We start from the raw sequence: 11,975 nt of genomic DNA on the forward strand, positions 1-11,975 counted from the left end.
TCCAGGATCATGACCCGAGCCGAAGGCAGTCGCTCAACCGACTGAGCCACCCAGGCGCCCTGTTTTGTTTTGTTTTTAAGCTCTATGCCCAACGTGGGGCTTGAACTCGCGACCCCGAGGTCAAGAGCTAGCCAGGCACCCCAGAGCTCCCCCTCTTTTTTTTTTAAAGATTTATTTATTTATTTGAGAGAGCGAGAATGAGAGAGAGCACATGAGAGGGGGGAGGGTCAGAGGGAGAAGCAGGCTCCTCGCTGAGCAGGGAGCCCGATGCGGGACTCGATCCCGGGACTCCAGGATCATGACCTGAGCCGAAGGCAGTCGCTTAACCGACTGAGCCACCCAGGCGCCCAGAGCTCCCCCTCTTGACCCCTGCGCCTTCTCCCACCTGGCCACCCCCTCAGAGTCCTCCAGACCGGCCTCCCGCCCGCCCAGCAGCTCACCTGCAGGGCGCTGTCGGCCGCGGACCGCACGGCCGTGCGGCCCAGGTGGCGCAGCATGGCCCCGTAGCAGGCGCAGGTGGCGGCCAGCGGCAGCAGGTAGAGCGCCAGCAGGTTGTAGAGAGCGAAGGCGCGCTCGAGGGCGCGGCTTGGGAAGACCTCACTGCAGTAGGTGCGGGGCCCCGGCGACAGGCGGTGCAGAGGGAGCACTGGCGCCGACACGGCCGCAGAGCCTGGACCACAGGGCAGCTTGAAGACCTTGCCGAGGGACGAGGGACGCCAGGAGGCCAGGACCCTGGTGCCCCCGGTGCCTCCTCGGGCAGCGTCACCGAGCGCCTCCCAGGCGCGGGGAGCCCTCAGGGTGAGCGCCTTGGGTGGCTCTCCACGGGGAGCGATATCGAGCCCACTTCCCAGATGCACGCACGACCGAGGCCCGCGGGGGCAGCCGGGGGTGGGGGTGGGGTGCCCAGGGCGCAAAGACTTGTCCTCCCATCTCGCGCGGCCCTCGCGCTGCACTCACCCACCCAGATGCCGAGGCTGACGGCCAGAGCCAGGCGGGGCGTGCGGCGGCGCAGGGCGCGCAGTGGGAACACGGTCACGTACCAGCGGTCCACGCTCATGGCGGTCAGAGTGGCGCACGTGGCCTGAACCGAGACCTGCGAGGGCCGAGAGCTGGGCGTTTCTCCCGGTGTTCGGCCCGGGGCCTGCCCTGTCTGCGCCCACCCTGCGGCTCCCCCCAGATGTCCAAACACGCAGGCACAAACGGGACGTGTCCTGGGAGGGTCTCCAGGGGCCACGGGTTGAAGGGGCAGGAGAGTGGGACACCAGAGAGGATGCCAGGATAGTGGAGGTTTGAGGGGGCCATTTGCGGTCCGCTGAGACCCGGGACTGAGACAGGGAGAGGCAGAGGCATCCTAGGATCGCGGGACGGGCGGGGCAAGAAGCCCCAGGGCTCAGATCGCCCTCTCTATGCCCACCTCCGTATCCCGCATCCCTATCCTTATCTCTCGCAACTGCGGGGTCCTCCCCACCCGGCCCGGTCCAGGCTCCACCTCTTCCTTGGCCCCGCCCCACCCGCGGTCCAGCCCGCCCACACCCAGACTCCGCCCCTTGGCCCTCCCCTCCCCCCACCGCCCCCCCCAAGCCCGCGCACCTGCTGCATGTAGTTGACGAACTTGCACATGAAGTCGCCCAGCACCCAGGCGGGCAGCGGGTAGAGCAAGGCCGTGAAGGGCACGCAGCACAACAGGAAGGTCACGTCCGTGGCCGCCAAGTTGGCTGCAGGCGGGGAACGCACGGGGGCTTCAACCGCCCAACGCCCCTGGCCCAGCCCCCTGGTCTTTACATTTCTCCGAGTAACCAGCAGGACCGCTGGTGGGAAGGCCCCCGACACCTTGGGCAGAGAATTTGGGGCACCCCCCCGTCTCCCACTTTTACATTGCAAACTTCCCCCCAGCACGGGCTTCATTAGCCATTCAAGCGTCAGTCCGCGCTGCTCACCCCCGTCTGGGCTGGAAGAGCCTGAGCAGGCCCCTGCCTCGCTGAGCTTCCGTCTCCCCGTCTGCAAACTGGAGTCGGCGTGCTAGCCCGCCCGGCACATCGAACAGAGAAAACTGAGCACCCCCCTGTGCGAGGTAGGCCGGCCCAATACACAAATGTGTGAACCGAGTCATGGGGCAAAGGTCGCAGACTGGGGTCCCGCAGCCCCTCCCCGTACTTCTGTTCATTGGACACGGTGTTATAAGAGCCACATTTTAATCGGACACCGTCCTCAAGTGGCAGGGCCGAGCTCTCCGTGGGCCCTTGTCCAAGCTCCCTTTGAACTAGCCCGCATGGAACCCTCGCCCGCAGAGCTCTGGAGCTCTAGCCCAAGATAGCAGGGACAGCAGGGACAGGACCTGTGTGGAGGAGCCACGACGCGCCGCTGCGGGGCGCCCCGGCCCCTCTCCTCTCGCGGGGACCCCCGGAGCGGCAGGCAGGCACCGTGCAGCTCACCTATGTAAAAGTTGGTCACCGTCCGCATCTGCTTGTGGCGGCAGATGACGAAAATGACAAGAGAGTTCCCTGCCAGGCCGAGCAGCATCAGCGCGGCGAAGAACAGCGGCACGAGCCAGGCGTCCACGGGCCACGGCTCGGGGTCCGGGCCGTCCGAGGCGTTGGCCAGCGCCCCCCAGGACGCGTTGGGCGCCGACGTGGCCAGGGCGCTCATGGCTTCTCCGCCCTCTTCTTCCTGGCCGCCCGCCGGACTGCGCCCCGGGATCGCCGCGGGGACCCTCCTCCTGGCCGCCCGCTGGGGACACGCGGGCGGAGCCCGGGGAAGGGTCTCGGCTGGAGGCCACCGGGTCTGGAGGGCGACTCCGCTGGGCTGGGCAGCTTCTCTGCTCCCGACGCAGCCCCTCGAATTTATACCCTGCTGCCCGCCCTGTCCCCGCCTTCCAGCCTCTCCTGCAGCCGCTGGTCACTCCCTCTCCTTCCTGCGCGCCTCCCATTCACACGCACAGCAAACTTCTCCCCCTTTCCTCTCCTCGCACAGTCCGGCGAGCGAGCGCACAGGCTGGAGGAGGGGTTTGGGGGGCCAGGGGAGAGGGGTAAGCTGCGTGGAGACTTCCGTGGGCCCCAGAAGGACGATCCTAACAGGAGGTAGAGACTCAGAGAGAGGATGGGCAAACAGCCCCGACCAAAACACAGACGCAAGAGTAGGCACCTTGTTAGTGGCCATGCCTTTGACCTGTCAAGTGGCTGGGGCTCCAGATGCAAGGTGGGGCATTGGAGAGCCATGGACGGCTCAGAGCAGGGCAGGGCTGCCCAGGATCTAGCGGTTAGAAGACGCCTGGTCTTAACCTCACTAGGACTCCCTTGCTGTAAATGGAAGAGTCCGCCCCCCACCTAACTGGCAGCGGATAGCAGATACTCCCACTGGGAACATGGGCACCTGTGCCCCTGGTGGTAGGAGCCAGGTGGAGGGCAGTCTGCAAGGACACTGTTGGCCCCCCATCCAGAAATGGACCCCAGATACTACCCACGAGGCATGCCTCAGTGTGCCAGGATGTTCCTGCTATCACGGAGTACCATGCAGAGACAAAAAGATGCCACTGTTGACGACAACACGACTAAGAGGTGGGGGAGGGGAGAAACCGGGAAACATGCCTGGCATTGAGGCACACCAGTCGTCTCCAGTGGGAGTGCAGAGCCTTGGAGAGGGGGCGTTCCCCGTTCACCCTCTTTCCACCTTCAAAATGGTCTAGAAAATCAGAAAGGGAATGAGAGGGGCGCCTGGGTGGCTCAGTCGTTAAGCGTCTGCCTTCAGCTCAGGTCATGGTCCTGGGGTCCGGGATCGAGCCCCGCATCTGGCTCCCTGCTCGGCGGGAGGCCTGCTTCTCTCCCTCCCACTCCCCCTGCTTGTGTTCCCTCTCTCACTGTGTCTCTCTGTCAAATAAATAAAATCTTTAAAAAAAAAAAAAAAAAAAGAAAGGGAATGAGGAACAACTTAGGATGAGGAGACCCAAGGTTGCTAGGATGGAGGATCTCTTTGGGGGGATGTTGTTGAGTCTAAGGGCCTGGGAGAGGACCTTTGAGGTGGGGACCGTGGGCAGCAGTGGCCACGGCAGCTCCTGGGCAGTCCGGGAGTCTAGGAGGGTGTTAGGAAGGTACCACACAGGTTTCCTGGGAAGGAGACTCCAGAATCAGGGTGAGGCCCACACTGCATCCTCTAGAATTAGCACAGTTATGGAGCAGTTAGTCATCACGGGCCAGACCAGGGAACCAAAGGCTCCCGGCCCCCAGGGCCCCCTGCCCATCACTCTGCCCAGAGGTGCCCTCTCCTGGGATTTGTATCACCACTGAGTTCTTTTGCCTCTTTTCACATTTATCTATGTGATGTCACACAGCATGTGCTTTTTGGGGTCTTTTAGCAGCTCCTCCTCCTTATCATAACTCCTTCCTTACCTGTTGCTCTTTATTTGTTAAAGCAATCGGGTCATTTGACCTGCACAATTTCTTTTTCTTTCTTTTTTTTTTTTTTTTAAAGATTTTATTTATTTATTTGAGAGAGAGAATGAGATAGAGAGAGAGAGCATGAGAGTGGGGAGGGTCAGAGGGAGAAGCAGGCTCCCCGCTGAGCAGGGAGCCCGATGCGGGACTCGATCCAGGGACTCCAGGATCATGACCTGAGCCGAAGGCAGACGCTTAACCATCTGAGCCACCCAGGCGCCCCTGACCTGCACAATTTCTAACAGGCTGCATGTGGTGGGTTGTATCCCCGTGGTGTCACTTGACATGGTCCTGGATCCCCACTCTTCCTCATGGACCTGGATCCCCACTCTTGTTGTAGACGGAAGGGTGGATTCTAGATTCCACAGTAGGTTTAATTCTCTTCTCTAAACCCTCTCATAGCTCCCCATTGCCTCTGAACAAAAACCAGGCCTCCCATCACAGGACCGCCAGGCTCACAGATCCACCCTCTGCCGTCTACCTCCATCCCCCTTGTGCTCACTCATCACACTGCTCTGGTCACTCTGGATGCCACAGGGCCTTTGCACTGGCTGTTCTCTCTACCTGACACGCCCTTCCCACTTTGCAGCTTACCAGTCCCTCTCTCAGAGAACTCCTCTTCCCTACCCACTCAGTGGGGAAGGGGTCTCTCTTGGTCCCTGCTGCATCCCCAGAGCCCGTCACTGGGCCCTGCCCACAGGGGGCGTGTGTGAAATGAACAAATCCTTAAAGGTGGAAGGGGGTGGGATGTTGTCCTACTTTTAGAGATGAGTAAACTGAGGCACCCAGCCCATGCTCCCCAGGCTGCACTGGAACAGAGGGCTGGGAGGGGCTGGTGGAAGGAAAAGCCAACTTGGTGTTGGGGGTTGGGTGGTCTGGGGCTTGGGTCATTTCATCTGTCCCCCGCTCCTGAAACGGATGTCCCCCTCTTTCCTGGTTACCCAGGCCTCAGTTTCCCCGGCCATCTACTGGAGGCTGGGTGCCCCGCCCCCCCGCAGCCCGGCTTCAGGCGCAAGGATCACGCTACCTCCCCCCTCAGTTTCTCCGTCTGTTCCTCCGGGCTGGGTGCCCCCCATCCCACACCCGCAGCCTGGGGGCTTGGCCGCGGTCCCCGTTCTCCGCCTCGGTTGTCCCGTTTGTCCCCTGGGCTGGGGGATCGCCGCCCGCAGCCCGGGATCTGGCTGGCTGCGTGGCCTCGGCCCCCACCCGGTGCGTCCGGCCTCCAGGCTCCGCCCCGGCCCGCCTCTGGGCGCCCGTCACTTCCTGCTCGGCCCCGAGAAGGCCCTGCCGGGCGGCGGCGACAACACAGACCGAGCCATGGTTGCGCTGGAGAACCCGGAGGGCGGCTCGGAGGAGGCGGCGGCGGCGGTGGGAAGCGCCCCAGGCGGGCGGCGGACGCTGTGAGCGCGGCGGGGCGGGCGGGCCATGCCTCCTGGGACTCCAGCACCCCCTCCCCTCCACTCTCCCCTCCTGTCTGGCTGCAGCCCCAGGCCGCCCCGCCCCTTTTCCTTGAGGAGACCCCAGACCGCGGTGGGGGTGGGGGTAGGGGGCTTCGTTGCCCCCCGGGGAAATCCCATCCCCGACACGCCCGAGTATTTGGGCAGAGGGGGCACACCCCATTTATGCGTTTACATGCCTGCGGGGCCCAGAGGTGCCCCCCAACCCCGTGCCCGGGTATTGACTCGCTCTGGGGGGTCTCATGCGCCTTGTCACCGGCTCGGGTGAGGTGGTGCCGCTGCGCGCGGTGTCCCTGGAAACCGCTTGGGTGTTGCTCTGGGTATTTACCCACAAGCGGCTCTTCTTGTCCCCAAGCTGGGTAGGTACCCCACAGGCAGTCCTGCGCTTCCCTGGGGGGATTATCAGCCCCCCACCTCCTGAGTAGACAGGGCTCTTTGTTCCTGAGTACTTGACAGATTAAATGTGTGGGGTGCTTAAAATCCTGGGTCAGCAGGAGCTGAAGAGGGTGGAGCCACTGGGTCCAGACCCCAGAGGGTCTGGGGCAGATTCCTGTTTAATCAGGGTGTTCCCGCAGAAACCCATGCCATCCACCCTGTGGTCCTGGTTTGTTGGGGGCAAGGAGACCACTGCCTCCTCTGTGTGCTGGCCCAGCCGCCTGGGCAGTATATGCCTCAGTTTCCCCATCTGTAAAATGAGATATAATAGTGACCTCTTCTCAGAATGGCTGGGATGGGGTGGGGGGAGGTCAACGACCACGTACTCAGCAGAAGGAAGCATCCGTTTTTTTTTCTTTTTTTTTTTAAGATTTTATTTATTTGACAGAGAGAGAATGAGCAGGGGGGGAGTGGCAGAGGGAGAAGCAGACTCCCCTCTGAGCAGGGGGCGTGTGGGGCTCAATCCCAGGACCCCGAGATTATGACCCAAGCCAAAGTCAAACGCTTAACCAACTGAGCAACCCAGAGGCCCCAGGGAGCATCCATTCTTTAACTATTGTCTGAAACATCTTATTATTTAATTTGTTTCATTATTACACTTATTATTACCTCCTTGTTATTTCCCCCTGGGCCTTTACCCAGAAGCCATGTGGGTCTCTACAGATGTGGTTATTTACCTTCTTTTAAGGGACCTTACCCATGCAAAGTGGGTATTAACCTGCCAGTGGGTCCCCACTGATGTACCCCGGTGTTCCTTCACCCCTGTGTGTCCCCGGGGGTGCGGTCACTGCTGGGGGCCCCAGCTGGCCCCACCCCAGCCTGAGTCACCTCTCTGCTCTGAGCCTTCCCCTCCTTGGTTCCTGCTTTGGGAAATAGGTTCCTCTCTTGCCTGTTCCTGGGGGAGGGGGCTGGTGCCAGAGAAAATAGAGTTTAGCCCAAGAGAACAGGTGTCAAAAGGCCTCATTTCAAAACCTGCAGGGAACAGAATTCGGGGAGACACAGGGGCCTATTCTCCCCAAACTCAAACCTGATTTAGCAGGTATTTCTACCTTGGGCCTGTCCACCTTCATTGGGCACAAACAACTTTCACAATGCAGACACTTCCTGAGTCCTGTCAGGTCCAGGAAGCCAAAGGTGCCCTGTCTGGGTCCTCAGTTTCCCCATCTGTAAAGTGGTCTCTTTGGGTGGCCTGGGAAATAGCTGAACTGGCCCTTGGGCAGGTGCTGGGGACACTCCTCTTTGTAAGTGTCTGATGTGGGAGGTGAGGAGTAAATGGTAAACAGATACATGGACCAGCTGATTGGGCTAGTCAGGAGCAGGGTGGTTTCTCCCAGGAGGTGACATCTGAACAGAGACCAGAATGTGCTGGGAAAGTGTACTTGAGGCAGAAGGCTCAACATGTGCAAAGGCCCTGAGGTAGACTGTTCCTGGTCTGGAGCAGAGGACCCTCAACCTTCATTACAAATCTGATTTGCTGGGTATTTGTGGGCTGCTGCTTCTGTCCTGCCCGCTTCTGCTGTCCTCTTTCTTTCTTTTTTTTTTTTTTTTAAAGATTTTTTATTTATTTATTTGAGACAGAGAGAACGAGAGAGAGCAAGCACATGAGAGGGGGGAGGGTCAGAGGGAGAAGCAGGCTCCTTGCTGAGCAGGGAGCCCGATGCGGGACTCGATCCCGGGACTCCAGGATCATGACCTGAGCCGAAGGCAGTCGCTTAACCAACTGAGCCACCCAGGCGCCCTGTCCTCTCTTTCTTGAGTGGGGGTCCAGGCCCAGCAGTTCACCCTGGAGGCCACATGTTTCTTGCCTTCTGCTGGAATTTGGTTGAAGTCAGCAAGCTTGAGTTGGTGGTGGGACTCAATTCGCGGTGCTCAGCTCAGTGCATGAGGCCCACGAGGTGGTGGTGAACCCTCCGAAAGCCTGTGGGGCCAGGCACAGACCCCTATGTTCCCGCTACAGGACAGGGCAGGGCTGGGCTTGCCCTGAGTGTTCTGGGGAGCCACGCATGGTGGTGGCGCAGGGGAGGGCCCAGCTGGGACTTCCCACTAGGTAGGGGGGTGGAACTCTGTGCGCTCAGAGAAGCAGGAGGTTGAATGGTTCGAGGGGAGTGTTCCCGTTCAGGCCAGGTTCAAATCCTGGCTCTGCCACCCTCGCGAGGTGACGGGGGAGCCCCACGTCCCGAGGGCTCAGCCCTGCTCTGACATCTCCTGATAAGTCCCCCCGGATGCGGACTCTGTTATCGGCCCCAGCAGGCTGCTATTCTGGACTCGGTCCAGCTGCCAGGGTAGAGACACAAGCACTGGAGCCCTGGGGAGGCCGTGGGTGAGCTGGGGCTCATGCTGGGGGGGCTCGAGCCTCAGGGAGGCAGCCCTCAGGTTGGAGCCAGCCTCACAGTCACTGGCTCTGTGCTGACTTGATTCGCCTCGTCCTGTCTTTGCTGCCTTCTTTGCAACGGTGGGATCTTGGTTTCGTGACTCTGCCTCAGTTGCAATTCTGTATAATGGGCATCAACTTGATATCACTGGCCTCCTGGCATGATCGTGATGGTGAAAATGAACATTCAGTCCAGGGACGATGCTGTGATCAACAGTGTGACATAGGGGGTGAGCTCCCCATAACAGGAGGAAACCAAGCAGGTGGTGCCTGAGTCAGTGGGGGAGGGTGCCTGTCCTGGCCCTCTTGGCTCTGAGTGTCCCCTTTCAGACCCACAGGCACCTTTTTATCTTCACTTTGCAGAGAGTGAGCTGAGGCTCTAGGTAACACAGCGAAGCATCCTAGCTGGGATTTGAACTCAGGGCTGAGATTCCAGGGTCCACCCAGTGCCTCTTCCTGTTGAGGGGTGCTTGTTCGTGTGTGAGTTTATTCATGAGGCAACGGCATGGATTTTGGTGGAAACTGTTAACTACTGAGCCTTGGGCTGCTCACCTGCCCCACCGTGACGGTCAGGCAGTGCGGAGTCTCATCAGCCTGTTTGCTTTTTGACCAAGATGTAATGGCCAGCCTATATCCTACCAATACTTAATGCTGGGGACGCTTTACATAGGTACAGACTCTGAGGAGCACTGGCTTCCTTCCTAACCCCTACAAGGGTACTTGTCTCCACCGTCCTAGAGTTTCATGGTTTGGAGGGGAGAGGCCACACTTCTGTTTGTAGTTTTTGTCCTGGGAACTTGGGGTACTAGGAAAGCTTGGAGGGGTATTTTGGACTCTCGGTTCCACTCAGTCGTGGAATCGTGGGATTATTTTGAGAACCGATCCCACGTCCCCGGCATGGCTGTGAATGTCTGCGTGGGGATTACCGTGTCGTGGGTGAGGTGGGCAGTTTTCAATGAAGTAGAATGTACCGTGATCAGAAAAACAAAGCAGTGAGGTTTATACAGGGGGTTGGGGGCTCTTGGGAGGTTTGAACAGAGCCAAAGGAGATGAGTGAGTGAGCCATCGAGAGTCTGAGGGAGCATGCACCGGGCAGGGGCACTGGCTGTGAAGAGGCCCCCAGGTGGGACTGTGCCCGGCATGCTGGCGGGGGGGCAAGGAGGCCATGTGCTCTCAGCCTGTGGTCTGGGGGTCATCGGGGGCTGACCAGGAAGGTGGGAACTCCTTGCCAGGACATTTCCATCTAGCGCCCCCTCCTACTCCCTGTGTCTGCAGGTGGCCCTCGAGTCCCCAGTGGGAGTCCCGGCCAAGCTGCTAATCCATCTCCACCATTAATGCCATTTGCCTGGAGGAGGACAGATTAGTTCCGAGGGGGCCACTCCAGCCCCACCTCGGCACATTTCAGGGGGACTCCGGGGACTTGAGGCAGATGGGCTCAGGCATCACCTTGAGCTTCTGGAGGCTGTTTCCTGGTTTATCTGCTGCTGGCATGGGAGATGCTCCATTAAATCAAGTCTCCTGAGAAACTCCCAGAGGACGGTGGTGGTCAAATCCTGGAGACTCTGGGTCCCACCAGCTTGCAGTTACGATCTGGAAGCTTGGGGGAGAGGGGAGAAGCTTTTCTTGGCCACCCACCCACAATGTGAATTTGGGCAAGTGTCTTCTCCTCTCCGGGCCCCAGTTTCCTAATCTGTCTTCACAGTTGTACAGGCCTCCTGGGTGATGTGACCATGAAACAAAATGAAATTTGAAGGGTCTAGGGCTCCACAGAGCTCCCCATTGCTGAGGGAAACCAAGCAGGTGATGGCTATGGTACAGCGGCTGTTGTGGGGTTCTGCCTGGGGGTCCTGGCCTGTGTTGGCCCTGAGGCCTGCCTCCCCACCCCAACCCCGGCCCACAGGCCCCTTCCGGGCTGCCTGCCCGCTCTAGCTGGCTCCCAGGTGAAGAGGCTGTCAGCCTCCAAGCGGAAACAACACTTCATCAACCAGGCTGTGCGGAACTCAGACCTCGTGCCCAAGGCCAAGGGGCGGAAGAGCCTCCAGCGCCTAGAGAACAGTGAGCAGGGCTTGGGGGCACCTCCTGGGGGTTCCTAGGGCTCACATGAGAATGGTGTGTATGTTGGTATTATCTGTTGCTTTTGCCATGAGTCTGACCCTGAGCTGGGCAATGCTGGGGCTGGGCCTTAAGGAGCTCTGGGCATTGGAGCTTGGGTTTTCAAAGATGTCTAGGAGTTCAACAAGCCAGGGAGGAGTAGGAGTTCTGGAGGAGGAGGCTAGATGGTTTCTGTGGCTTCTGGGAAAGACAGTTGGAGCTTGGAGGTGGGGAGACTGGTGTGAGCCAGAGGGTAAAGGCCCTAAATGCAGAGGCCGGGGGTTTCTATGGAGACTGGGGGGCCCCAAGTGCCACCCCCCCAGCCCAGAGACCATCTGTTTCCATCTAGCCCAGTACCTCCTAACCCTGCTGGAGACAGACGGGGGCACAGCTGGTCTGGACGATGGGGACCTGGCCCCCCCGGCAGCACCTGGGATCTTCGCAGAGGCCTGCAGCAATGAGACCTACATGGAGGTGGGGCTCCCGTGCCCTCCTCCTCCCTCTGCTCTGGCCGCACTGGCCCCTCTCTTGTTCTCGCCACACCTGGCCTGTGCTGGTCCCTCCCTCAGCAGTGCCCGTCTGCACCCATCCCCCGCTGGTCCCTTGATGAACACCCTCTCTGCTTCCCTCGGGGTCCCCAGACCAAGCCAGAGCTCCCACCACACCCCCAGAACTTCCCAGCACTCCTGATTCATCTGCCCATCATTGGGAATGATTGAGTCCAATGGGGGCGTATTTGGCCCACGTCACTCCCCTGCCCCAGGCAGGTCTGCAGGTACCCCATAAACTCCTGGCCAAGCCCAGTGGGCAGATGTGTCTACGAGAAGTATGTCCACACACTCTGGCCCTCTGTGCCCATTGGCTAAATGGAGAACCTGGGGCTGGAGACACGCAGTCATTAGCCTGGGTCCTGCCTGCCTCTCTTCTAGGTCTGGAATGACTTCATGAACCGCTCTGGGGAGGAACAAGAAAGGGTTCTCCGCTACCTGGAGGATGAGGGCAAGAGCAAGACGCGGAGGAGGGGACCTGGTCGCGGGGAGGACCGACGGAGAGGTGTGGGCCTAGATGGGAGGCTGGGAGGACCTGAGGAACGGAGGGGGGCCTGGCTGATCATGGTTTGGGCGGGCCAGGGACGGGTGGGGAGGAGCCTGTGCGGGGGCGGTGCCCCGGGGGATGGGCGGGGAGGGGACTGGT

General features: G+C 60.2%; 2 protein-coding genes across 2 annotated transcripts; one reads left to right on the plus strand and one right to left on the minus strand.

Annotated features, from left to right (window-relative positions):
- Positions 1-440: 440 nt before the first annotated feature.
- Positions 441-2,876, minus strand: KISS1R (KISS1 receptor; the record flags this gene model as incomplete). Its single annotated transcript, XM_081810873.1, has 4 exons — positions 2,433-2,876; positions 1,591-1,715; positions 958-1,093; positions 441-670 (listed from the first exon to the last, which is right to left on the minus strand). Coding segments are annotated over exons 1-4 (705 nt in total), but the record flags the coding sequence as incomplete, so codon positions are not given.
- Positions 2,877-5,692: 2,816 nt separating this feature from the next.
- Positions 5,693-11,958, plus strand: LOC102735195 (R3H domain-containing protein 4; the record flags this gene model as incomplete). Its single annotated transcript, XM_081810874.1, has 4 exons — positions 5,693-5,827; positions 10,591-10,745; positions 11,131-11,255; positions 11,711-11,958. Coding segments are annotated over exons 1-4 (611 nt in total), but the record flags the coding sequence as incomplete, so codon positions are not given.
- Between the last annotated feature and the right edge of the window lie 17 nt (positions 11,959-11,975).

The sequence above is a fragment of the Leptonychotes weddellii genome, unplaced genomic scaffold (assembly GCF_054177405.1).
Source record: "Leptonychotes weddellii isolate Sample4059 unplaced genomic scaffold, ASM5417740v2 HiC_scaffold_4120, whole genome shotgun sequence".
NCBI classification, from domain to species: Eukaryota; Metazoa; Chordata; class Mammalia; order Carnivora; family Phocidae; genus Leptonychotes; species Leptonychotes weddellii.